The sequence below is a fragment of the Trachypithecus francoisi genome, unplaced genomic scaffold, assembly GCF_009764315.1.
Source record: "Trachypithecus francoisi isolate TF-2019V2 unplaced genomic scaffold, Tfra_2.0 Lachesis_group4, whole genome shotgun sequence".
Taxonomy (NCBI): domain Eukaryota; kingdom Metazoa; phylum Chordata; class Mammalia; order Primates; family Cercopithecidae; genus Trachypithecus; species Trachypithecus francoisi.
The window spans coordinates 18,140,839-18,168,014 of record NW_022681469.1 but is presented as its reverse complement, the minus strand read 5'-3'; the positions used below and the strand labels follow the sequence as shown (position 1 = coordinate 18,168,014).

At 50.9% G+C, this 27,176-nt stretch overlaps 1 protein-coding gene across 1 annotated transcript; it reads left to right on the top strand.

The window, feature by feature from the left end:
* Positions 1 to 349: 349 nt before the first annotated feature.
* Positions 350 to 24,748, top strand: ADCK2 (aarF domain containing kinase 2). The gene is made up of 8 exons (XM_033192270.1): positions 350 to 1,667; positions 2,018 to 2,164; positions 6,522 to 6,650; positions 8,448 to 8,543; positions 14,331 to 14,582; positions 18,424 to 18,552; positions 19,589 to 19,642; positions 24,297 to 24,748. Exons 1-8 carry the CDS (start codon positions 735 to 737, stop codon positions 24,435 to 24,437), a joined length of 1,881 nt encoding a protein of 626 aa, XP_033048161.1. The 5' UTR covers positions 350 to 734; the 3' UTR covers positions 24,438 to 24,748.
* The last annotated feature ends 2,428 nt before the right edge of the window (positions 24,749 to 27,176 follow it).

The window sequence follows — 27,176 nt, the reverse complement described above, 5'->3', positions numbered from 1 at the left end:
GGGCTGTTATCGTCTTTGTTTTAAACTATAAAGTATAAACTAAGTTCCTCCCAAAGTTAGTTCAGCCTACGCCCAGGAATGAACAAGGACAGCTTGCAGGTTAGAAGGAAGATGGAGTTGGTTAGGTTAGATCTCTTTCATTATCTGTTGTAATTTTGCAATGGCGGTTTCAACCCAGTGGCCGAACTCGTCCCACCCGTCTCCCGCGCCCCTCCCCTCCACCACAGCCCTCGGTGCCTCAGTTCCCTTCACCTGCACCCCCGCCCGCCCCCGAGGCTCCGCCCCCGACGCGCCTCCCGCTCTCCACGCTCCGCCCCCAACGCTGCGCCCGCGCCGTGGGCTGGTGCCCGCCTCCCCAGTTATCTCGCGCTGGCGCCTGGACGCGCGGTGACCCTGCGGCTGCCCGGCCCCTGCCTCCGCCCGCGCGGCCCCCTCGCTCAGGTCGCGCGCGCCGGGGGCCTGGCTTCGCGTGGGTCCTGGCTCCTCCCGTTCCGCAGTTGGTGCCTTCTGACAGCCCCTTCCGTGCGGCTTGGCGCGGCCGGCGGGTGTCAGGCGGGGCGCGGGCCTCCGGCCTGAGGCCCGGCGAGGTGCGGGCGGGAGCGGGGCGCGGAGCCGGCTCGGATGGACAGTTCCGCCCGCGGGTGCAGGGCCGGGCTTCGGCTTCACCGCAGCCTCGCCTGAGCGGGCGCCCCTGAAGTGGAGGGCGGGCTGCTTGGGCCGCGGGCCTCGGGAGGATGGTGGCGCCCTGGCGCGTCTCCGTCAGGGTTTGCCTGTCGCACCTGAGGTGCTTCGAGCTCAGACAGGGACTCAGCCTCCTGAGGCCCTCCGAGTGCCCTCGCGATGCCAGGCTCTGCTGGCTTCTGCTGGGTACTTTGCCCAAGGTCGTCTCCGTGTGCGGGGACGTGGGTGAGGGGGCCACTGACGTCGTGGGTCGGCAAAGGGTCCGCTGCAGCGCAGCGGCCGGCGCGGGGCTCGCTGAGAGCCTCCACCGAGCGGGACCTCTGGGCGGCGTCTTCCTGCATCTCCGCCTCTGGCTTCGCGCCGGCGCTCTGTTGGTGAAATTCTTCCCCCTCCTTCTCCTCTACCCCCTCACCTACCTGGCTCCCAGCGTCTCCACCCTCTGGCTCCACCTGCTTCTGAAAGCCACCGAGACCTCAGGCCCAACCTACATCAAACTGGGCCAGTGGGCCAGCACCCGGCGCGATCTATTTTCCGAGGCTTTCTGTGCCCAGTTTTCCAAGCTGCATGTCCGAGTGACCCCCCACCCGTGGGCTCACACTGACCGCTTCCTTCGGCAGGCTTTTGGGGAGGACTGGGGGAGCATCCTCTCTTTTGAGAACCGGGAACCTGTGGGCTCAGGCTGCGTGGCCCAGGTGTACAAAGCATACGCCAACATTGCCTTCCTGGAGACTGACAGCGTCCGGAGACTTGGCAGGGCCTCCTGTCTGCCCACCTTCCCAGATGCTGGGGCAGTCGGGGGCCTGAGAGAGCTCTTTGGATACCTTGGAAAGGTCCGGAAACCTCCAGGAAATCTCGCAGACCAGTCGTTTCTAGAAAGGCTGCTCCTCCCTAAAGCTGACCTGGTTGGATCAAATGCAGGGGTGTCTCAGGCTCAGGTCCCTGGCCACCAACTTGAGCCAGGTCACCTCATCCCGGTGGCAGTGAAAGTAAGTGCTCTGAGAGCTCACAGCTCACCTCTCCACTGAGCTTTCCTAGATCAGAAACACCCGCCATGCAAATGGCCCCCACGTTTATTTCTATTTGCCTTACCAATATCTGAGAGCTTATTTCATGCAAGCTGTTTCATTTATTGGCTTGAAGTGGCGCTGTGAATAATCTGATAGAGGAAAATGAACTGGGTCTGGAGTGAAGTAGCTGCTTGGAAGTCAGGACCACATTCTCTTTCCTTTGATGAGAAGCCACCTGGCTCTTCCTTGGATGGTGGGACCCAGCCGTGGCTGGGTAAAATGTGTCCAGCAGATTTCTCCTCCTGTCTCATGATTCCTCTTTCCCACAGGTGTTACACCCTGGCCTGCTTGCTCAGGTGCATATGGACCTGCTGCTAATGAAGATTGGCAGCCGAGTCCTCGGACTTTTGCCAGGCATCAAGTGGCTTAGCTTGCCTGAGATTGTGGAGGAATTTGAGAAGCTGATGGTCCAACAGGTGAGTTCTCCTCCCCTCAGCTGTAAATAGCACCTAACATAGTTCTTGCCATTAGCTGCTGCTTAGTAAATGAATGAATAATTTTCCGGTATGTCATAGCTCATATGATGTGTTAGAGCTGGTAACACTAGCTGATAAAACAGAGAACACCCAAATCTCAGTGGCTTAATGCAATGAGTTAATTTTTTGCTCATATCAAAGTTCTGGCCGAGAGTAGTGGCTCATGCGTGTAATCCTAGCACTTTGGGAGGCTGAGGCGGGTTGATCACTTGAGGCCAGGAGTTCGAGATCAACCTGGACAACATGGTGTAACACTGTCTCTACTAAAAATACAAAAACTAGCTGGGCGTGGTGGTGCATGCCTGTAATCCCAGCTACTCAGGAGACTGAGGCATGAGAATTGCTTGAACCTGAGACGGAGGTTGCAGGGAGCTGAGATCACGCCACTGCACTTCCAGCCTGGGCGACAGAGCGAGACTCCATCTCAAAAGAAAAATAAAAACAAAAAACAAAGTTCTATGCAAGTGAACTGAGGCAGAGAAAGGGAGCTCTTTATTTTATTATTTTAAAAATAGAGACAGGGTCTTGCCATGTTGCCCAGGCTGATCTCGAACTCCTGGGCTCAAGCCATTCTCCCTCCTCCGCCTTCCAAAGTGCTGAGATAACAGACCTAAGCCACCGTGCCCGGTCAAGAGAGGAATCTCTACTCCCTAGTTTCAGGGGACTCAATTTCTTCCCAAGTTTGGCACTGCCTCCTTCAACATGTGTCATCTGGGGTCAGTGTGGATTGAAGGGAGAGGCCATGCAGGGTCACATAAGAGATTTTGTGGCCAGGCCTGGAAGTGGCAAACATCGCTTCTTCCCTGTTGACTGATCAGAGCTTTAACTGCATGGGCCCAGTGTAACTGTGAGCTTGGGAAACACAGTCTTCCTTTGTGCCAGGGAGGAAAAGGAAATGATTCTGGTAGAGAGCATCTAGCATTATTTCTGCCATAATCACTGACTCCAGAGTGAGAAAATAATTAGCAAAGTCACACACTGTGCCTTTGTTCTGCTTTGATTCCAGGGCAAATTGAGTCAACAAGGGCCTCCTTCATGCTCAGGGCCCTTGGGACATTTGTATAAGGATACAGACTTAGCAAACACACTGAGGATCAGGGCTCCATGTAGGCACCTGTTGGCTCCTTGTTGGGTAGTGCAGAAATTGGCAGGTTTTCAGAAGCAACCTGCCGAGTCTTTGTTTAGAGCCTCTGAGTTAAGATTTCAAGTCCTAGGGATTCATTCTAATGTTTAGAAAGTCTCAGTCTGTTCGGGCAGAATACCATAAACTAAGTAGCTTACAAACAACAGAAATGTATTTCTCGAGGTTCTAGAGGCTGAAAATTCTAGATCAAAGCATCTGCAGAGTTGGTGTCTGGTGAGGCCTCACTTTCTGGTTCATAATTGGCACCTTCTGTGTCATCACACGGTGGAAGGGGTAAGGGGTCTGTCTTGGGTCCCTTGTGTAAAGGCACTAATCCATTCATGCAGGGTCTGCTCTCATGACCTAATCACCTAAAGGCCCCATCTCCTAGTACCATCACCTTAGGGCTTAGCATTTCAACACAGGAATTTTGGGAGGACACAAACATTCATAGCTACAGAGCAATGTAATTTGATAATAAAAGCAAATTAAAACAGAGAAAATGGCATCAATTCCAACAATCATCTCTGCATTAATTCCTCTCAGTCCTCCCACTCATTGGAGTTTTAGTTCCCCTTGCAGAAGTCTGACAGACATCATGTGGTTCCATCACTTCAAACTCACGTCTCTGAATTACACCCCATTTGCCTTAAAAATCAGCTCTTCCTACTAAGCCTCTCTCCATCTCTCAGTAGTCCCATCACGTTCCCAGGCTGGAAACCTTAGAGTTGTGGGTCTGGATATAGTGTGTGAGTGTCTCTCCATTCATTTATAAGTTTATGTAATAGTGACTAAAATCTCTGTTAGGGCTGGGTGCGGTGGCTCATGCCTGTAATCTCAGGACTTTGGGAGGCTGAGGTGGCTGGATTGCTTGAGGTTAGGAGTTTGAGACCAGTTTGGGCAACATGGTGAAACCTCATCTCTACCAAAAATACAAAAAATTAGCCAGGCGGCGCTTGCCTGTAGCCCAGCTACTCAGGAGGCTGAGGTGGGAGAATCGCTTGAATCTGGGAGGCAGAGTTTGCAGTGAACCATGATCACGCCACTGCACTCCAGCCTGGGTGACGGAGTGAGACCCCATCTAAAAAAAAACAAAAAACAAACTCTGTTAGAAGCTGGTAAACAAAGAAAACAAGTGAGCTTTCCTATCCTTAAGAAAGAGAGTCAGGGCCAGGCATAGTGGCTCACACCTATAATCCTAGCACTTTGGGAGGCAGTGGCAGGTGGATCACTTGAAGTCAGGAGTTCAAGACCAGCCTGGCCAACATGGCGAAACACTGTCTCTACTAAAAACACAAAAATTAGCTGGGCATGGTGGCACACATCTGTAATCCCAGCTACTCGAGAGGCTGAGGCAGGAGAATCACTTGAACCCAGGAGGTGGAGGTTGCAGTGAGCCAAGATCACGCTTTTGCACTCCAGGCTGGGCAACAGAGCAAGACTCCATCTAAAAAAAAAAAGAAAGACAATTAGCCCTCTGTCCATGGGTTGTGCATCCCTGGATTCAATAAAAAAATGTAGTTAGGTATACGATAGTTGCATCTGTATTGAACATGTACAGACTTTTTTTTTCTTGCATTATTCCCTTAACAATGCAGTTTAACAATGATTTACAGAGCGTTTAGATTGTGTTAGGTATTATAAATAATCTAGAGATGATGTAAAGTATGTGGGAGGATATGCATAGGTTATATGCAAATACTATGCAATTTTAAGTCAAGGATTGAGCCATCTGCTATCTGAGGGAGGCCCTGGAAGCAATGAACCTGAGCCTGGCTGAACCTGAGCATGGTTCAGCAGGGCTCAGTGGAGGACGTGGTTGGTGTCCTTGGCTTGAGCTGCGTATTGAAAGGTGACTCGTGTTTGCAGTTGGACCAAGTTGGGGAATAACATTCCAATTAGAGGCAGTAAAGAAGCCAGAGGAGAGCTGGGGGTGTTAGCCACTCTGGGATGTCGAGCACTCTGTGGAGTTGGGTGAGGCCAGGTCTTGGGTGGTAAAAGGAAGGGGAAAGTGCCATGAGAGATAGACCTGGACAGAGAAGTAGGGGCCAAATCATGACCCACCTGGATGCCATTCTAAGGCGTGCAGACTTCACCATGCAGGTGATGGATTGGAGAGGAAGGATGGGTCAAGGAGCACACCCGAGGCACCTCTGTTTGTGCTCAGGTGATGGGACCTGAGGGCATGTGCCTTGGGAGTGGCATTGTGGGAGAGGGACTGATCTGAGGGCGGTGAGGTCTGTAGACTTGATGGCACTGGGCCATTGCTGTGCATGGAGGGGAAGAGAGAAGGCGTGATCTGGGGACTCAAAGGTGACTGAATGTGTGGGGATGGTGAAGGGAAATTCCATTGGGTCTCTGGGCTCCCACCGGGCCACATCCAGGTGTCGTTGGATATGTCACTCTGGAGGCTGCCATTGAGGTCCGACCTGGGGATCAATGTGCTGTCAGAGACACCGGCTGAGGGCTTGGTAGATGTCAAGGGGGCACACATGCTGACTTCAGTCAGGAGAAAGGACATCAGCTCCTGGGGGTACAGGAGACACGGCCAAGACAGGACAGTGAGAGGCAGCAGGGACGCCGGGACAGTGAAGGGCAGGTGCCAGAGGAAGAGCCGCCACGAAGAGCCAGGTCAGCAGCAGCACCAGCCCCGGATGCCCACAGAGGTTGATGATAAACCTGGAACTGGTCCTTTCGGTCTGTTGAGTGGTGGTTGGGGAGAGTAGCAGTGGCAATGTTGATGCGGTGGGTGGAGAGCTGCTGTGAAATGGGGAGCCATGTGTGGAAGTGGCTACAGCATGCTGGCCCTCATGGAAAGAGAGGGCTGGGGGCTGGGCCTAGAGAAGCCAGATCCCAGGGAGATGGAGAAGGGACCCATGGGCTGGTGTGAGGCAGATGGGTGGTAAGGGTGAGAGTAGTGGAGAAGCAGTGCAGCCCAAAGCCCACCAAGGCACCTGCTGTCTGCAGCCTCCAGGAGTTCACACAGAGATCTGGGATTGTTGGGGCAGGCTGTAGCCCACGGATGTTGCCTCCTGAGTTTCTGGACAAGTCCTGTGGGGCAAGCTGGTGGGGAAGGTGCGGTGGATCTCATGACTTGCCAGCTCCTTGGCACTGCAGATGTCAGTGTGACTGTGCCCAGACTAGCCCTCATCCTTTCTGTTCATTTCTCTGTAGATTGACCTGCGTTACGAAGCTCAGAATCTAGAACACTTCCAGGTCAACTTCCAGAATGTGAAAGCCGTCAAGTTCCCCACCCCTCTGCGCCCCTTTGTCACCAGGGAAGTCTTGGTGGAAACGTATGAAGTAAGAGTAGTGGCTTTGCCTGGCCATACCTTTCGCTTGCCACTTGCAGTGGGGTTGTCTCCAGCCCACAGAAAGGCTTCAGTCTGGAGAGAGGATGGGATTTGTGTGGTAACATTGTGAGGAGCTGGGACGTGTTGGCCTCGGGGGGAGGTAGTGTTGTAGTGAGGTAGCTGAGAGCACTGGGTATGGCCCGACCTCCTAGATTTGAAAATCTACTCTCCCATTTTATTAGCTAGTGACCTGCCTTAGAGGATTGTCTCAGGAGTAAATGACACACTGAATGCAAAATGGGGAGCTGGGCACAGAGAAAGTGCTGAACAACCTTGTGTCATCTCACTTGCCCTAGCTATCCTCTACTCTAGTTCAGCCTTCTCTCTGAAGCCCAGGCTAGAGTGCAGTGGCATAGTCTCAGCTCACTGCAACCTCCACTTCCCAGGTTCAAGTGATTCTCGTGCCTCAGCCTCCCAAGTAGCTGGGATTACAGGTGCGCGCCACCACACCTGGCTAATTTTTGTATTTTTTAGTAGAGATGGAGTTTTGCCACGTTGGCCAGGCTGGTCTCGAACTCCTGACCTCAAGTGATCTGCCCGCCTCGGCCTCCCAAAGTGCTGGGATTACAGGCATGAGCCACTGCACCCAGCCCAGCCTCCTCTTTATAGATGGTGATATGAGATTCAGGGAATCTCATGAACGTGACGTGAACCACACAGTGTTCCTAGCTGTGTGAACTTGAGCAAGCTGCTTAACTTCTCTGGGCTTTGATTCTTTTATTTGTTAATTAGGGATAACAAGATCTATCTCCATGGGTTGTTTTGACAATTTTTTATTTTTTTTGAGACAAGGTCTTGCTCTGTTGCCCAGGCTGTGGTACAGTGGCATGATCTTGGCTCACTGCAGCCTCCACCTCCTGGGCTCAAGTGATCCTTCCACCTCAGCCTCCCAAGTAGCTGGGACCATAGGCATGAGCCACCATGTCTGACTAACTTTTGTATTTTTTTGTAGAGCCTGGGTTTCACCCTGTTGCCTAGGCTGGTCTCAAACTCCCGAGTTCAAGCGATCCTCCTGCCTTGGTTTCCCAAAGTGCTAGGATTATAGGTGTTAGCCACTACACCTGGCTACTTTTTTTTTTTTTTTTTGTAGAGATGGGGTCTCCTTATGTTGCCCAGATCCCTACTGGCTGATTCTTGCCCAGAAACCAATTCTCTGGTGCCCACCCCTATCTTTTCAGGACATCACATCTCTTATCTTCAGTAGCAGAGTTAATAGGTTTCCTTTCCAATAAACCTATGTGACTTGTCTTCCTTCTGATAGCTGTTATAGGAAGGAATGTAAAGAAGTTCAAATCAATGTGTCGATGACAGATTTTTGTTTTGTTTTTTTTGAGACAGAGTCCCTGTCACTCTGGCTAGAGTGCGGTGGCACAATCTCAGCTCACTGAAGCCGTGACTTTCCGAGCTGAGGTGATTCTTCCACCTCAGCCTCTTGAGTAGCTGGGACCACAGTTGTGCACCACCACACATGGCTATTTTTTGTAGAGATGGGGTTTTACCATGTTGTCCAGGCTGGTCTTGAACCCCTGGGCTCAAGCGATCCACCCATGTTGGCCTCCCAAGGTGCTAGGATTACAGGTGTGAGCCACTGCACATGGCTGAATGACAGATGAGTTCTAGGAAAGGAAGAACTCTTTGGGTTACTTCCTAATCAGTGAGAAGTCAGTGCTATAGTGCCACGTGGGAGGAGGAGCTGGCATCACAAACTGGCTGGGATTAAGCTGTTCTCTCTCTGGTCTTTCTGAAGGAGAGTGTGCCTGTGTCCAGTTACCAGCAGGCAGGAATTCCTGTGGACTTGAAGAAGAAGATCGCACGGCTGGGGATCAACATGCTCCTGAAGATGGTGAGCTCATAGTTGGAGCGGTCTCAGGCCCAGCATGTGTTCAGCTTGCAGATGGGGAGTGGGCTGGGACTCTGGCTATCTGGGTGGGAAGGAGAGCCAAGCAGCAAGCCACCAGGTTGAGAAAGTCTGGTCTAGAAAGAGTGGAGGCTAACATAAATGGCCATATGTCCATGGTGTCTGTGAAGCACTTTTTTTTTTTTCCTTTTTTAAGATAGGGTCTCGTTCTGTTGCCCAGGCTGGAGTGCAGTGGCAAGATCTCCACACACTACAGCCTCAACCTCTTGGGCTCAGGTGATCCTCCCTCCTCACTCCTCAGCCTCCTGAGTAGCTGGGACTACAAACATGAGCCACCAAGCCTGGCTGATTTTAAAAATTGTTTTGTAGGGGCAGGGTCTCACTATGTTGTCCAGAGGAGTCTTGAACTCCTGGGCTCAAGCGATTCTCCCACCTTGGCCTCCCTCCCAAAATGTTGGGATTACAGGCATGAGCCACTGTGCCCCAGCCTCTTAAGTACTTTGTCAGTGGCTCAGGCTCTGTGTGCTGTGGGAAGAAGGGTGACCATGACCCAGTTCTGCCAGCATTGCCTGTAGTTTAGCGAATAGCTGAGACAATATCATATTTTAAATGCTGCTTTGCTCATTTGTTCAGCACATGTTTATTGAGCACCTGCTAGGTGCCAAGCACTGAATTAAGGGCTGGGATTACAGTAGTGAGCAAAATAGACACAATTACAATGCTCATGACATACTGTTCCTTGGGAAGACAGGCTACGACTAAGTCACTAATTTATAGGGATAGGTGCAGGGTGCCAAAGGGTCATTTCGGAGGGGTTTGTGCTAACCCAGGGATTCACTCAGGAAGTGGCTCCATCTCGGCTGCAGTGTGAAGGTCTAGGTGTCACTGCATAAGGACAGGCGGCAGGGAGTTGTCCAGAGAGAACAGCCTTTGCTGAGACCTGGGGTGAGCTACTGCATGATGCCTTTGGAGAGACGAAAGCACTTAGTATGGCTTGGAAGAGAGTTTGAAGGAGGGGGCAGTGATTGCTGAGGCTGAGGAGGTGAAAGGGGCCTGATCATGAAGGGTCTAGTAAATATATGAAAGAGTTTGGACTTTAATCCAAGGGCAGATAAGTTCATTTTGAAGCTTTTTACCCTTAACTTTAAAAAATTGAATTCCAATAATATTTAAATAGAAGGTACTCAGATCTTAAATGATGCTTAGTGAATTTTTAAAAAGCATCCCAGTGCCCAGATTAGGACATAGGAGAGTTTTGGGTGGGCGCAGTGGCTCATGCCTGTAATCCCAGCACTTCAGGAGGCTGAGGCGGGGAGATTGCTTGAGCCCAGGGGTTTGAGACCAGCCTGAGCAACATTTCGAAACCCTGTCACTACAAAAAAAAACAAAAAACAAAAATTAGCCGGGCGTGGTAGCAGCATACCTTTAGTCCCAGCTGCTCGGGAGGCTGAGGTGCGATCACCTGAGCCCAGGAGGTGGAGGTTGTAGTGAGCCAAAATCATGCCACTGCACTCCAACCTCAGAGACACAGTGGGACTCTGTCTCAAAAAAAAAAAAAAAAAAAAAAGGCTGGACATAGTGGCTCAAGCCTGTAATCCCAGCACTTTGGGAGGCCGAGGCAGGTGGATCACGAGGTCAGGAGATAGAGATCATCCTGGCCAACATGGTGAAACCCCGTCTCTACTAAAATACAAAAAATTAGCCAGGCGTGGTGGTGCATGCCTGTAGTCCCAGCTACTCGGGAGGCTGAGGCAGGGGAATTGCTTGAACCCAGGAGGCAGAGACTGCAGTGAGCCGAGATCACGGCACTGCACTGCAGCCTGGCGACAGAGCTCCATCTAAAAAAACAAAAACAAAAACAAAAAACCATAAAAAGCCATAGGAGGTTTTTATGCTGAGGAATGCCCTAATGTCACAACCTCATGTCCGCTTCATGGAGTTGGAGCGGGAGGGTGAGACGAGAGTCAGGGTAGCCAGAAGGTAGATTTTGATTCTTGGCATTTGAACATGTTCAAGTGTTTCCACCTCCTAAGAACTCTTGGTAGGTTTTGTCTTTCCTGTATCTACCAGTGAGGATTCTGAAGGCCCCCCAGCTGAAGAAGGGCCTGGCTGCATCAGGAGGGCATTCTTTGTTTCACAAAGGCCAGAGCCGTGGTTTACAACAGGGTGGTTTTGTCTACCAGGGGACACCTGGCGATGTCTGGAGACATTCTTGGTTGTTATAGTTGGGGGTCGGGGGTGCTACTGGCACCTGTTGGGAAGAAGCCAGGAGCTTACCACCCCAGAGTGCAGGGACGGCCGTCCCCACCCCAGCAATAGACTGAGAAACCCTGGGCTGGAGGGATGGAGAAACTTACAGGCACAGGGACAGGATTTGATGGTGCGTCCATGGGAAACCTTCTGTTTCCTTGTGAACTAAGAGGGGCCATTGTTTTCTGCTGAGAGTAGGATGCAGAGGGTTGTGGGAGAGGAGGTTTAAAGAGAATAGAGAGGTTTGAAACTGCTGCCCTGGGACTAGAAAGAGCTACTTGGAAAATGTGGATGGTCGTCAGGAGGGGCAAGCCATGTTGGTGTTGGAGAGGCACAGGGGTATTTTGCCTATCTGCAGTGTAGCCTGGGGATTAGGAGCTGGAGCCCAGAGCAGGATTTGTTTTGAGTTCAAATCTCAGCTTCCAGCTTACTAGCTGGGGGCAGAGAGGAGTGTCTGGGGCAAGTTACTTAACCTTTGTCCTCAGGCTTCTTATCTTTCAAAAGAGGATAAGTGCCTTCCTCATAGGGTCCGCATGATGGTTGAAGGAGTGGAAATTCCTAAGAAGCCGCTGTGAGTCCTAAGCCACGCTAGTTATGGTGCCTTTATTGGTAGTAATTGTGACCCAGCATTGTTAGCAGCCCCTATGCAGGAGCAGAGGAAGAAGATCTTAGATTGTTGGGGGTCTGGTCTTTCTGGTGGTTGGGACGGAGGACAGTGGTTGAAGGGATGGATGACAGGAATGGGCGACAGGGTCGAGGTGGATAGGGAGGAAGAATACCTAGGTCTCAGAGGCAAGGAATCATGGTAGCGAGGACCCAGGCATGTGGTGAGAGCTGGAGAATGAATTGAGGAGTCAGAGATGGAGCTGTGGGTGGTGGCACATTTGGAGTCCCTGCAGCAGGGGTGCTCAGAACTGGTGGAGTCCTGCAGGCTGACAGCACGCACGCACGTGCAGAAGGCTGAGAGCCGTTGCAGGGATAGGCTCAGGTGACTCCTGTCCAACCCCAACTCCACTCCATCCCAGGGCCTGTGAGATGGGGAGTCAGCAGCTCCCACCCCTCTGGCTCCTGGAGAAGCAGGATTGTTGAGGCACACCCAGGTTTCAATTCAGTAGTTGCAGTTAGAACCTAGTGGCAAGAGGACTTTGTCCACAGGAACAGGGCTCCAAGGGGCACAAGAGGGATGTAGCCAGGGGAGAAGCGGCACAAAGCAGCACCAGGAGAGGAGAGAGGATGAGAGGCCTCCAGTTTTGGGGTCAGGATCAGGGCATGAGACCCTGGGTGGAGCTGAAGGCAAGGTTCCAGAAGATTCAGAAACTTAAAAAGAAACCAAACAAACTGAATTACAGCAACATTCTATAAAGTGCATAGATCTTAAATTATGCTCAGTGAATTTTTAAAAGTATACCAGGCCAGGCCAGGCATGATGGCTCACTCCCATAATCCCAGCACTTTGGGAGGCTGAGGCGGGCAGATCACTTGGGGTCAGGAGTTGAGACCTGCCTGGCCAACGTGGTGAAACCCGTCTCTACTAAAACTACAAAAAATTAGCCAGGTGTGGTGGTGCCTGCCTGTAGTCCCAGCTACCTGGGAGGCTGAGGCAGGAGAATCGCTTGAACCCAAGAAGTGGAGGTTGCAGTGAGCCGAGATCAGACTATTATACTCTAGCCTGGGCAACAGAGTGAGACTCAGTCTCAGAAAGAAAAAAAAAAAGTATACCAGGGCCAAGATTAGTGACCTACTTAGGAGGCGCTAGCCTTGCTGGAGGGTCAGCCCAGCCTTTGGTGACCATGTCCTGCAGGTGTGCAGGTTCCAGCCCCCGAGGTCCCAGGATTTTCACATGGGTAGCAGCTTCCCTTATCCCTACCAAAGCTACAATCTGGATTAGGACAGTCCCTTCATGGTCTGCCTCCATGAGGGATGGGGTCTATGGCCTGGATCTACAGGGAGGAGGGATCCACGGTGCTTGGGGCCCCGTGTCAGCTGGAAGCAGTCCCGAGAGCCCGTCCACCAGCAGCTGTTCTGCTCCTGCCTTGGTCTCTCCTCTCATCTCCTGTGGAAGGATTGCTGGGGTTTCTCTGACCTCCGAGATGACTGATTATTGGAGGCTGATTCCTGTTCCACAAGCCATGCCTGAATCCAACACAATCCCTGGGGGTTGCTGTCCAGTTTAGCAGGTTCAAAGCTGTGTCCTTCCTGCCCTTTCAATTCTGCATGCCAGTATGTCCTGAGAACTGTGTCCTCCTCCAGAGAAGGGCTCTGTGTGCATGTGGCTGCTAGTGGCACTCGCTCTCACACCTCACTGATGTGGACAGGTTGAAGTAATGGAGGGAAAGTCTGATTTATGAGCTGTTTTTAAAGAAATGCAGTTCTATGAGTTTTAAGAACATAGAGGTTTGGGGAAAATCTTTTTTTTTTTTTTTTTGAGATGGAGTCTTGCTCAGTCGCCCAGGCTGGAGTGCAGTGGCGTGATCTTGGCTCACTGCAAGCTCTGCCTCCCGGGTTCACGCCATTCTCCTGCCTCAGCCTCCCGAGTAGCTGGGACCACAGGCACCCGCCACCGTGCCCGCCTAATTTTTTTTTGTATTTTTAGTAGAGACGGGGTTTCACCATGTTAGCCAGGATGGTCTCAATCTCCTGACCTCGTGATCTACCCACCTCAGCCTCCCAAAGTGCTGGGATTACAGGCATGAGCCACCACACCCGGCCGAAAGTCTTTAATAAGTAGCTAATTATTTTAGTTAGAATATTAATGATTCAACTCATAAGGTAAAAATAAGGCATTTCAAATGCAGTTTGGCCTTAGGCTTTTTATTTTATTTATTTTTATTACATATTTTTTGAGACGGAGTCTCGCTCTGTTGCCCGGACTGGAGTGCAGTGGCACGATCTCGGCTCACTCCAACTTCTGCCTCCCAGGTTCAAGCCATTCTCCTGCCCTGCCTCTGCTTGGTAGCTGGGATTTACAGGCATGTGCCACCATGCCCAGCTAATTTTTGTATTTTTAGTAGAGGCGAGGTTTCACCTTGTTGGCCAGGCTGGTCTTTAACTCCTCACCTCAAGTGATCCACCCACCTCAGCCTCCCAAAGTGCTGGGATTACAGGCGTGAGCTACCACACCCGGCCTTATTTATTTATTTTTACAAGACAGGGTCTTGCTGTGTCACCCGGGCTGGAGTGCAGTGGCATGATCATAGCTCTCTGTAATCTTGAACTCCTGGGCTCAAGTGACCCTCCTTCATTGGCCCCCCAAAGTGCTGGGATTATAGGTGTAAAGCCACTGAGACCAGCCCCTTTATAATATAAAATGCTTTGAAAATAATTTTTCTTTTGAAAACTTTAACTTAGCTCATCCTGTACAAATTCTGAGTTGACATCTAAACAAGAAAGGTCTTTAGGAAGTGCACCTCTTTATGGCTGATAGATTGCTGGGAATTTATTGTCACCCAGCAACTTTCTTTCTGTGTGGCTTGGTGGTGCTGTAGGGGTGACTCACTCATGAGCAGTGTGATCTCCTTCCAGATATTTGTGGATAACTTTGTGCATGCAGACCTTCACCCTGGAAACATCCTGGTCCAGGGTGCCGACAGCTTGTCCTCGAGTCGGGAGGCGCAGCTGCAGCAGGCGGACGTCTGTGACACTCTGGTGGTGGCCGTGCCATCTTCCCTGTGCCCATTGCGACTGGTGCTGCTGGATGCTGGCATTGTGGCGGAGCTGCAGGCCTCTGACCTGAGGAATTTCCGGGCAGTTTTCATGGCTGTGGTAATGGGGCAGGTGAGACTCACTGGGACCACAGAAGTTGGGGTGAATTTTTTTAAATTAAAAAAGTTGGTGAGGCATGGTGGCTCAGACCTGTAATCCCAGCACTTTGGAAGCCTGAGGCGGGAGGATTGCTTGAGCTCAGGAGTTCAAGGCCAGCCTGAGCAACATAGTGACACCCTGTCTCTATAAAAAATAAGAAAATAGGCCGGGCACAGTGGCTCATGCCTGTAATCTCAGCACTTTGGGAGGCCAGGGCGGGTGGATCACCTGAGGTCAGGAGTTCGAGACCAGCCTGGCCAACATGGTCTCTACAAAAATACAAAATTAGCCGGCATGGTGGCGTGCGCCTGTAATCCCAGCTACTTAGGAGGCTGAGGCAGGAGAATCACTTGAACTCCAGGGGCAGAGGTTGCGGTGAGCTGAGATCAGGCCACTTCACTCCAGCCTGGGTGAAAGAGCGAGACTCCATTTCAAAAAAAAAAAGAAAAAGCCAGGCTTGGTGGTGTGCGCCTGTGGCCCCAGCTACTTGGGAGGCTGAGGTGGGAGAATCGCTTGAGCTCAGGAGTTCGAGGCTGTGGTGAACTAGGATTGCACTGCTCTCCAGCCAGGGTGACAGAGAGAGACCTTGTTTTTATTTTAAAGTTTCAAAAAATTAATGGAGATGGGGTCTTGCTATATTGCGCAGGCTGCCTTGGGCTCAAGCCATCCTCCCATCTCAGCCTCCTGAGTAGCTAGGACTATAGGCTGGGTGGAGGGCAGATCTTTTGTACTCTGGGGAATGCCTCTGTCTCTGTCTTTTTTTTTTTTTTTGAGACAGAGTCTCGCTCTGTCACCCAGGCTGGAATGCTGTGGCGTGATCTCGGCTCACTGCAACCTTCACTTCCTGGATTCAAGCAATTCTCCTGCCATGCCTCCTGAGTAGCAGGGATTACAGGCACATGCCACCATGCCTGGCTACTTTTTGTATTTTTAGTAGAGATGGGGTTTCACCATGTTGGCCAGGCTGATCTCGAACTCCTGACCTCAGGTGATCCGCCTGCCTCAGCGTCCCAAAGTGCTGGGATTATAGGTGTAAAGCCACTGAGACCAGCCCCTTTATAATATAAAATGCTTTGAAAATAATTTTTCTTTTGAAAACTTTAACTTAGCTCATCCTGTACAAATTCTGAGTTGACATCTAAACAAGAAAGGTCTTTAGGAAGTGCACCTCTTTATGGCTGATAGATTGCTGGGAATTTATTGTCACCCAGCAACTTTCTTTCTGTGTGGCTTGGTGGTGCTGTAGGGGTGACTCACTCATGAGCAGTGTGATCTCCTTCCAGATATTTGTGGATAACTTTGTGCATGCAGACCTTCACCCTGGAAACATCCTGGTCCAGGGTGCCGACAGCTTGTCCTCGAGTCGGGAGGCGCAGCTGCAGCAGGCGGACGTCTGTGACACTCTGGTGGTGGCCGTGCCATCTTCCCTGTGCCCATTGCGACTGGTGCTGCTGGATGCTGGCATTGTGGCGGAGCTGCAGGCCTCTGACCTGAGGAATTTCCGGGCAGTTTTCATGGCTGTGGTAATGGGGCAGGTGAGACTCACTGGGACCACAGAAGTTGGGGTGAATTTTTTTAAATTAAAAAAGTTGGTGAGGCATGGTGGCTCAGACCTGTAATCCCAGCACTTTGGAAGCCTGAGGCGGGAGGATTGCTTGAGCTCAGGAGTTCAAGGCCAGCCTGAGCAACATAGTGACACCCTGTCTCTATAAAAAATAAGAAAATAGGCCGGGCACAGTGGCTCATGCCTGTAATCTCAGCACTTTGGGAGGCCAGGGCGGGTGGATCACCTGAGGTCAGGAGTTCGAGACCAGCCTGGCCAACATGGTCTCTACAAAAATACAAAATTAGCCGGGCATGGTGGCGTGCGCCTGTAATCCCAGCTACTTAGGAGGCTGAGGCAGGAGAATCACTTGAACTCCAGGGGCAGAGGTTGCGGTGAGCTGAGATCAGGCCACTTCACTCCAGCCTGGGTGAAAGAGCGAGACTCCATTTCAAAAAAAAAAAGAAAAAGCCAGGCTTGGTGGTGTGCGCCTGTGGCCCCAGCTACTTGGGAGGCTGAGGTGGGAGAATCGCTTGAGCTCAGGAGTTCGAGGCTGTGGTGAACTAGGATTGCACTGCTCTCCAGCCAGGGTGACAGAGAGAGACCTTGTTTTTATTTTAAAGTTTCAAAAAATTAATGGAGATGGGGTCTTGCTATATTGCGCAGGCTGCCTTGGGCTCAAGCCATCCTCCCATCTCAGCCTCCTGAGTAGCTAGGACTATAGGCTGGGTGGAGGGCAGATCTTTTGTACTCTGGGGAATGCCTCTGTCTCTGTCTTTTTTTTTTTTTTTTGAGACAGAGTCTCGCTCTGTCACCCAGGCTGGAATGCTGTGGCGTGATCTCGGCTCACTGCAACCTTCACTTCCTGGATTCAAGCAATTCTCCTGCCATGCCTCCTGAGTAGCAGGGATTACAGGCACATGCCACCATGCCTGGCTACTTTTTGTATTTTTAGTAGAGATGGGGTTTCACCATGTTGGCCAGGCTGATCTCGAACTCCTGACCTCAGGTGATCCGCCTGCCTCAGCGTCCCAAAGTGCTGGGATTACAGGTGTGAGCCACTGCACCTGGCCGGAATGCCTCTGTCTTGACACAGGACAGGTCTCATTAGCCCAGTCATTCTTATCAATGCTCACACTTGCCAGCCTGCCGGAAACGAGTGGAGGGAGGCAGGAGGACAGGAGGCTAGGCTGCCCTTACGGGGCTTTTGTTAGCAGGTGTTGGGTGTGAATCAGGCCAGTTCTGAGTGGCAAATGGTTTGGGACCATGGGAATAAACAAGTGCTGTTTCGTGTTAGTAATTTCTGGTCCTTCTCCAGCAAACATCCAGCTGGTCACCAGGAACGCTGGCTTCTTGACCAGATTATGGCTGCCCTTGGTGTATGCTACCTGCTTCAAGGTGGCAGGCTGGTGAGATGCAACAGCATAGAGAACACAGCCTCTACGTGGGGCACAGCATGCTGGCACGTCCGATGTGGGGACATGAGTAGTTTTTGCAGCCTCCCCTGTAATTCTGAGGGGCTGCAGTGGTTGAGAATGATTATTTAGAGAAAAGGCATTCGGCAAGGCCTCTGCAGAGTCAAGTGAAAGCACTACATCGAGGGTGACTGTGAGGAGACGCTCTGGCCGGCTGGCAAAGAATTCTCCAGCAAGAAAAATGCTGGAAAAAAGAGAACTTTTTAAAAAAAAAATTAATTAATTAATTACTTTTTTGAGATGGAATCTCACTCTGTCGCCCGGACTGGAGTGCAGTGGCACAATCTCAGCTCACTGCAACCTCTACCTCCCAGGTTCAAGTAATTCTCCTGCCTCAGCCTCCCAGGTAGCTGGGATTACAGGCGTCTACCACCACGCCCGGCTAACTTTTGTATTTTTAGCAGAGATGGGGTTTCACCATGTTGGTCAGGCTGGCCTTGAATTCCTGACCGCAGGTGATCCACCTGCCTCGGCCTCCCAAAATGTTGGGATTAAAACAGCAAAATGCAGGGCAGTCCCTGCCTCTGAGAGGGCAAATCCAAAGCTGGGGCCTGAAGTTGGTTTGAAAGTGTCCCCTGGGCCAAGGTTAAGCACTGAGGTGCAGTGCAGCAGGGGTGGGGGCATTCCCCCCTGTGGGTTTGGGCAAAGGGAAAAAGTCACAGCCCGAGGAGGAAGAGCCAAAAGCAAGATGCCAGAAAAGTCAGGGTGGAGCTGCTGAGATGAGAAAGATGCCTGGGCACCGCATCCAGGTTTATGCTCGCTCCACTCCAAGACCCTTTTCTGTTGCATCTTTCAGGGCCAGAGAGTGGCTGAGCTGATCCTGCATCATGCCCGGGCCAGCGAGTGCAGGGACGTGGAGGGGTTCAAAACCGAGATGGCCACGCTGGTGACCCAGGCCAGGAAGAACACCATCACCCTGGAGAAGGTGGGCAGGTCACTTGTGGAACAGGGGCCGGGGTGTCCATACCTGGCCTGGGGCAGAGCAGATCCTGGGTCTAAGGGAGACCTCTTTATGAGGGGTGTGAGTGTTAAAGCAAAAAAAGAACCACCTCACATCTTCCAGGCATGCGGAGGCCCGGTGAAGTTCCTGGGGCTCAAGGGGCCTGCTTGTGCGGTGCCACTTAGGAGGCTGCAGCTCCTTCCTCATCCAGGGTCGCTGTTCATTTGGGGACAGCCAAGCACACAGGAGGGAGGACTGTGGTCTCCAAGCAGCCAAATGATGTGCCCAATGCGCATGTCCCTTATTTAAACCCAAGCCAGAGCCTGCTTTGTGTTTTACACACAGTTCTAGCAAATGTGACTGTTTTATCCCCAAGTTCATGGCCACATTAACAGGAATGGGTCAGACAAGGAGTGGCCACTGGCACGCTGGCCCTGCTGATCTAGTCTATCCAGGTGTGATTTTTTTTTAAAATTTTTTTGAGACGGAGTCTTGCTGTGTCACCCAAGTTGGAGTGTAGTGGTACAATCTCGGCTCGCTGCAACCTCCACCTCCCGGGTTCAAGCAAATTCTCCTGCCTCTGGCTCCTGAGTAGCTGGGATTACAGGCATCCGCCACCACGTCCGGCTAATTTTTATATTTTTAGTAGAAATGGGGTTTCACCATGTTGGCCAGGCTGGTCTCGAACTCCTGACCTCAAGTGATCCGCCCGCTTTGGCCTCCCAAAGTGCTAGGATTATAGGCAGGTGTGATTTTTGTGGTTGCTTCAGGGATGGGGTGGGTGGGGCTCAAAGGCTTGTCCTCCAAAGGCTCTGTGACCGAGTCTTGAGGTGGGAGTTGGGCTTGTGCTGGAGGAGTCCTTTCCAAATTTGTCAGATGGTCCCTTTTGTGCTCACTGGTGTATGTGTGCCCTGGCGGGGGAGTGGGGTGGGATCCTGGGGCTGAGAGTGTGTGGGTGGTAGGAAAGAATCGGTTCTGGAAGCCTCTGTGGTCTGCATTAGCCTTTATTTTGTTTTTCCAGCTTCATGTGTCCAGCCTTCTCTCCAGTGTCTTTAAGTTGCTGATGACTCACAAGGTGAGGGCCAGTCAGAGGGGAGGTCTCTGGGGAAGGTGGGATGGGGCAGGGCGGGATGGGAGGACAGGGTGGTGGGAGGTGCTTCTATTATATGTTTTTTTTTTTTTTTTGAGACACAGTCTCACTCTGTTGCCCAGGCTGGAGTGCAGTGGCACAATCTCGGCTGACTGCAGCCTCTGCTTCCTGGGTTCCAGTGAGTCTCTTGCCTCAGTCTCCTGAGTAGCTGGGATTATAGGCACGCACCTCCATGCCTGGCTAATTTTTGTATTTTTAGTAGAGACGGGATTTCACCATGTTGGCCAGGCTGGTCTCAAACTCCTGACCTCAGGTGATCCACCCTTCTCAGCCTCCCAAAGTGTTGGGATTACAGGCATGAGCCACTGCGCCCGGCCTATTATATATTTTGAAGGCATTTTTAGTAACAAGCCATTTGTAACAAGTGCTTTGTAGCACAGTTAGTCTGTGTATCTGTCAAGTCAGTGCAGTCTAAGTATCTGTGACATTTAAATGTAGAAAAGTGTATTTTAAAATGTAGAAACAGCCTCTACCTCTGGCTTTTCATGTCTTTCCCTCCTTGGTTCACATTCTTGATGCTTGTGTTAATGTAAGTCATGCTTAGCTCTTTCCTGGTGGAATGAAGTCCTGGGGTCCAGGGTCCACTTGAGAGGGTCATGCCTCGTGTCCTGGTGCTTTCAGAGACCCTAGCGGGACTGTTATGGCCCCTGCCTGGCTGCTGCAGTCCATTAGAGGGAGCTGGCCTCATGGTTCATCTTAGCCTGTGCGCTGCCTCTGTTGCCTTGTCATGGAGCCTAGTCTCGGGCACTCTTTAAACTAAGGCTGCTGGCCAGGGGCAAGCAGTGTTGAAGGTGGAGAAGGGAGGACCTTGTCGGAAGATGGCCTTTTCCATTGCATCTGTTGAGGGTCTACAATCTAAGAAGGAAACATTACGTGGAAATGGCAGCAGCTGGCAAGAATAATAACATAGAAGTAAGAGCCAGAAAAGAGCTTCCTGTCTGCTCTGGCCCCTTCATCCTGTAGTGGGTATGCTGGAGGACAGGCGGGCAGCTCATCCGGTCAACCTCACAGCAGAGCCAGGGTTTGTCATAGGACCCAGGACCCAGGCCAGGTGCTGGCTCTGCTGCTCCCACAGTGCTCTGCAATAGCCATGCGCTTGGGACTCAACTGAGATACAGACCGAAGGGTGCCTCAGGACTGACGGGAGCAGTTAGGGCCCCCAGGAGTGATGGGAGCAGTTAGGGCTGCCACTGGTGAAGCTCACCATCTGGGAGAGGCCAGGTGCTTTCCACACACCTCAGCTCAATGTCAGGACAGTCCCACAGGCGGGTAGGAGCCCCACTGTTTTGTCCCCATCAGGAGATGGAGGACAGAGGTTAAGTAATTATCCATGTCCTGTGCATGGTGAAGCCACAGTCTGGACCCCTGTCTCTCTAACTCCAGAGCTTGGGTTGGCTTTGTTGGTGGGGTTTTTTGTTTTTAGTTTTTGGTGAAAAACTTTTTCATGCTTTCTAAAACTTTGGCAAAGTTCTGTTGTAAAAACAGCTTAAGTGTTGCCTTAGTCTTAGGGGAGAGCCTCAACCATTGCTAGCGAGTAGCTCAGAGAGGAACAGGAATGGATGTGCACTCTTGGGAGCTGAGAGCACGGGGCCTGGAGCAGGCGGAAAGGCTTCCGTCAGCCCTTTCGCCCAGCAGTGCTGACCTGTGCCAGCAGTTCTCAGCCCGCAGAGGCCATGGTGATTGTACTTACAGTGCTGTGCTGTGGCCCCCTCTGCTTGCCCTGTGGTACCTCGCTTAGCTATATGACATCTATTAGTATCCAGTTGATCTCCTCAGTGTTCCAAGAGGCAGGCACCAAAGCTGAGAGGCCCAGCAGCTCACTTGTGGCCACGTGGGCCGAGCCCCCACCTGCTGCTGGGTCCTCCTGCCTCCGTGGGTCACTCTGAACATCTGCTCCCCACATAGTTTGGGGCATGGTGGGTGAGGGGCCTTGAGTGTTTGCTGCTGCTGTTCCTAGGATGGAAGAGCAGACAGAGGGTCTAGGGCAGCTACTGCATTCTAAGCACTTCACTAGGCACTTAAGTTTGAAAACATTTACAAATTTTTCATTGTGATGAAAAACACAAAAAATTTACCCCCCAACCCTCTCCAGATGCATAGTATAGCATTGTGCAAATTGACTAGCTCCCCATTCCCCTCTCCACCCAGCCCTGGGAACCACCATGCTGTTTTATGTTTCCATGATTTTGGCTACTCTAGATATTTCATAAAAGCGGAATTATACAGTATATTGTCCTTTTGTGATTGGCTTGTTTTACTCAATATAGTGTCCCCAGGTTTCATCCATGTTGTAACATGTGACAGGATTTCCTTTTGAGACAGGGTCTCACTCTTTCGCCCAGGCTGGAGTGCAGTGGTGCAATCTTGGCTCACTGCAACCTCTGCTTCCCGGATTCAAACGATTCTCGTGCCTTAGCCTCCCAAGTAACTGGGATTACAGGCACCCGCCACCATGCCCAGCTAATTTTTGTATTTTTAGTAGAGATGGGGTTTTGCCATGTTGGCCAGGCTGGTCTCAAACTCCTGACCTCAGGTGACCCGCCCGCCTCAGCCTCCCGAAGTGCTGGGATTACAGGTGTGAGCCGCCGCGCCCGACCTGTTACTCTGTTGATGTTCACTGGGTTGTTTCCACTTCTCGGTTATAGTGAATAATGCTGCAGTGAACATGAACGTGTAAATACCTTTCCAAGATCCTACTGTCAAATTTTAGAAAACTTTTAAAAATGTTTAATGTAGCCAGTAAGGTCTATAAATTGTATTCTGGCTTTCCAATTTTTAAACATATACCCCAAAATGGGTTTTCTGGATCCTATGGTATGTTTTTAGTTTTTGAGGAACTTCCATAGGAGCTGTACCATTTTATATGCCCACCAATAGTACAGAAGGGGTCGTTTTTCTCATCCTCACCAACAGTTGTCATTTTGTTTTTTGTGGCCATCCTAATGGTGTGAGGTGATGTCTCATTGTGGTTTTGATTGCATTTCTCTACTGATTCATGATGTTGAACATCTTTTCATATGCCAGTTGGCCATTTATATATCTTCCTTAGAAGAAATATCTATTCAGGTAGCACTTAATTTTTAAAAATAAAGTATTTGACAGTAACACAGAGGTAAAGGAATCCAATCCACACCAAGAACCCACCACCCAGCTTCAGAATGAAAGCATTCCCAGAGGTGTTGGAGCCCTGGGTTCCCACCTGGACCGGAGCCTGTGTGGCCAGTGTGCCAGGCTGGAACTCCACAAGCTGCTCCTGGGCTCCACATGTTGCTGCTTCTAGATCGGCCCAACCCCTGACAACCTTCCAGCCCTTAATGGAGACAAATACTTTTTAATTTCTAACAAAGAGTATTTCCCATGATTCAACCTTCCATTTCCTGAGCTTCTGTCCACTTAAAAAGCAGATTCCTGTTCTTCTAGGTTTAAATCTGGCTCTATTCCTCCTCACTTAGTGGCCTTGAGCAAGTCATTGAACCTCTCTGAGCCACAGCTTCTTTCTCTATAGAATGGGTTTAATGATGATACTTTTGAAGAACAGTTGAATAATCCATGTCAATTGCTATTGCTACTAATCTGGCTCCGAAGGGATAGCTGTACCCTGTTTGAGCAGTCAATTGTGTATTGTCTCTTATTATTATTATTATTTTTTGAGATGCAGTTTCACTCTGTTGCCCAGACTGGGGTACAGTGGTGCAATCTCGGTTCACTGCAAGCTCCACCTCCTGGGTTCACGCCATTCTCCTGCCTCAGCTTCCCGAGTAGCTGGGACCACAGGTGCCTGCCACCATGCCCAGCTAATTGTTTTGTATTTTTAGTAGAGACAGGGTTTCACTGTGTTAGCCAGGATGGTCTCGATCTCCTGACCTCGTGATCCACTCACCTCGGCCTCCCAAAGTGCTGGGATCACAGGCATGAGCCACCGCGCCTAGCCTGTGTGTTGTCTCTTAAAAAGGCTATTGTAGACCAGCTGACGTGGCTCCTGCCTGTAATCTCAGCACTTGGGGCGGCCAAGGTGGGAGGATTCCTTGGGGCCAGGAGTTCGAGATCAGCCTCGTCAACATTGCAAGACCTTCTGTTTACAAAAGAGTCCCAGTCTCAGGAGGCTGAGGCGGAAGGATCCATTAAGTCCAGGGGCTCAAGACTGCAGTGAGCTGTGATCTTGCCAATGCACTCCAGCCTAGGTGACAGTGAGACCCTGTCTATAAAATACATATATACCTACATACATACAGGTTACCATAGGTTTTGAAGAATGACCTGTATTTAAATGTACAGAGTCTGGGATATGTGTGAAAGATTTATTTGGTCATTCATTCATACACACAAATGGACACAAACCTAGAAAAGTATATTCCGCACCCCTAGATTTTTCCTTAGTGTTTCCAGTAGATGGGAGGCTGGGCGAGTAGACGAGATGGTTGGGGAGATGATGCCGTAGAGAAGAGAATGTCAGGTAGATGGTAAACATCCCGTGGGCAGGTCTGAGGGAGGCTGAGAGTGGACAGCAAGGTGATTATCCAGGACACACGTCCCTGTATCAGTAGGTTCCGAGATGAACTGTTCTGTTTTTCTCTTCCAGGTAAAGCTTGAGAGCAACTTTGCCTCCATTGTATTTGCCATCATGGTGTTGGAGGGGCTTGGCCGCTCGCTGGACCCCAAACTGGACATCCTGGAGGCAGCGAGGCCCTTCCTCCTCACAGGCCCAGTGTGCCCCCCGTGATGGGGCAGTGGCCTGTGTGGGCCCTTGTCAAGAGCTGGAGGCTACTTCCAAGAGCCTCTCCTATGGCAGCTGGGATGTTTTAAAATTGGGACACCAATTTCAAATGTGACCTTCCAGGGGTAGAAGGCACATCATGGCTTCCTCCGCTTGGTTTGAGGGTCTGTTCAAAAGCTTCGGGCCAATTAGGGAGTAAAAGGAGGGAAGGGGCCTATCCATTCCATTGTGGAAGCTGGGCCAGGTGCCAGGGACACTCTCCTTCAGGGAAAATGTTCTGTGTAGGCGGACGAATAAATTTATTTTGTTTTCCTGTTTTTCTCTTTTCTTGACCCACTGTACTCCCTGGTCAGGTGGGTCCTGCTGGTAGTTCCCAGACTTTGATATTCAGGTTAGAAAATGCCATCAAGTCCTATTGATCCATAGCGCGCGTGCACACACACACACCCCACCCACGCACACACACAATTTATGTATAAATTTCCTGCAGGTGCTACCTGCCAGCATAAATATACACTTAGAGCAAATTTCATTGTACTTCAAATTATCTTGCTAACTTTTTTTTTTTTTTTTTTTGAGGCGGAGTCTTGCTCTGTCGCCCAGGCTGGAGTGCAGTGGCCGGATCTCAGCTCACTGCAAGCTCCGCCTCCCAGGTTCACGCCATTCTCCTGCCTCAGCCTCCCGAGTAGCTGGGACTGTAGGCGCCCACCACCACGCCCGGCTAGTTTTTTGTATTTTTTAGTAGAGACGGGGTTTCACCGTGTTAGCCAGGATGGTCTCGATCTGCTGACCTCGTGATCCGCCCGTCTCGGCCTCCCAAAGTGCTGGGATTACAGGCTTGAGCCACTGCGCCCGGCCTATCTTGCTAACTTTTATTATGAGGTAAAGCAAAACTGATGAAAGTGGCTGACATACTGGGCACATGAGCAGAACAGCTTGGCTACTTCCTTAACATGGTCCCGGGTTCACACGCTAGTCTGGAACTACAGTTTCTCTGCCACAGTGTCTGCGCCTGTCCACTTGCAGGCATTAATTTTGGTGAATAGGAACAGAGTTAATATAACCAGTATGTCCTCTTCTCCATGGCAGTGCCCGGGGACATACCTGCAGTGACCACTGCCTGCCCCTCTCCACCAGGCCCAACCATGGGCTTTCTTCTCAGAGCTCAGCTGATGTTGGCCGGCTGGCAGACTAGGAGGGGCCTGGGGGTCAGCCTGGAGGGGGGATATTTGTAAAGCTTAATATCTCTCTCTCTCTTTTTTTTTTTTTTTTTAGGTAAAATCACATTTTATCCCTGCACCTTCATAGATTATATTGCTCGTCTTAGAAACCACTAGGCAGCGAATGGAGTCAAGCCCTTGTGCTCTCCAAAAGTCCTGCCCTGACCACAGGACTAGTTTCTTCCATTTTTTCCTTCTCCAGGATAAAGTTCCTCATTCCTGTCTTTCAGGGAGCGGTATGGTTTAGGTGGACAGAGATTCCTTTGGTGCGGTTTTTTCCTAGGGAGGTGATGTTATTTTTTCCTTCCCAGGTCTTGGGGCGTTCAAGGCAGGCAGAGAGGGGCTGGGATAGCTCCAGATGGCTGGGAGAGAGCACACCAGCTGGTCACACAGCCCCTTGTGCCAGTGCACATTCAGGTACAGTGTGGAGGCGGGAGGGGGACAAAAAGACAGCAGTCTCCTCCCCGAGCCTATGCCAACACAGCCTTAAAGCCAGTGAATCGAATCAAGCCATTTGTGGCCTGTATTATCTATTGCTGTGTACGAACCATCCCAAAATATAGTGGCTTAAAACAACAGCATTTATTGTCTCCCAGTTTCTGTGGGTCAGAAATCTGGGTGCAGCTGGGTCCTCTGGCTCAGGGTCTTTCCTAAGGCGGCTGCATCTCCAGGCTTCCCTGGGTGGATCTGATGCCAGGTGAGCTTGGGGGTGTTGGGCCCAGGGCCTCAGTTCCTAGGAGCTGTTACAGCAGCAATAGAAAAGGGGCACATGGGCCAGCGCAGTGGCTTATGCTTGTTATCCAGCACTTTGGGAGGTTGAGGCAGGCAGATTACCTGAGGTCAGGAGTTTGAGACCAGCCTGGCCAACATGGTGAAACCCTGTCTCTACTAAAAATACAAAAATTAGCCGGGCGTGGTGGCGGGTGCCTGTAGTCCCAGCTAATCGGGAGGCTGAGGCAGGAGAATCGCTTGGACCGGGGAGGCGGAGGTTGCAGTGAGCCCAGATCGTACTACTGAATCTAGCCTGGGCGACAGAGTGAGACTTGGTCTCAACAAAACCTATAGGGAGGGGGAAATCAAGTGAACCTTTCAGAGTAGGGAATTAAGTTAACATAAAATTTTGTGAACAACATTTTTTCCTCATCTCTTTGTTTTCTACTTCCAGCTCCAGAGTAGCTTCTTGATTTGGGCTTAGATGCTGTATGTTAGGTCACCTAGAGTCTGTCCTCACAGTTAAAATTTGAATGGGAATCTTATTTGCATTTAGAAGCTGAGTGCTCGGTGGTAGCGCTTGGCATCCCTTCCCTCACTTTCTGAAATACATCCGTTCAAATAGGGTGTTCATCTGATAACCAGAAGAGGGCCCCGATGCGGCCTGCAAAACGCAGAAAGGGATATTTGCCCTTAGAGTTCTTAGCGAATATCTGGAAAACAAATAAGTATGCTTCAATATTAAAGCCACACTATTCCATGTCGACTGGAAAGTCAACTTTCATCCAGAAGATAGCGGATGATCTCCTCTAAT

Excerpts from the sequence above, each read along its gene's own strand:
- ADCK2 (XM_033192270.1), top strand. The coding sequence starts at position 735 with ATGGTGGCGCCCTGGCGCGTCTCCGTCAGGGTTTGCCTGTCGCACCTG. Across the intron at positions 2,165-6,521 it reads AGAAGCTGATGGTCCAACAG|ATTGACCTGCGTTACGAAGC; the intron begins GTGAGTTCTCCT and ends ATTTCTCTGTAG. Across the intron at positions 19,643-24,296 it reads AGTTGCTGATGACTCACAAG|GTAAAGCTTGAGAGCAACTT; the intron begins GTGAGGGCCAGT and ends TTTCTCTTCCAG.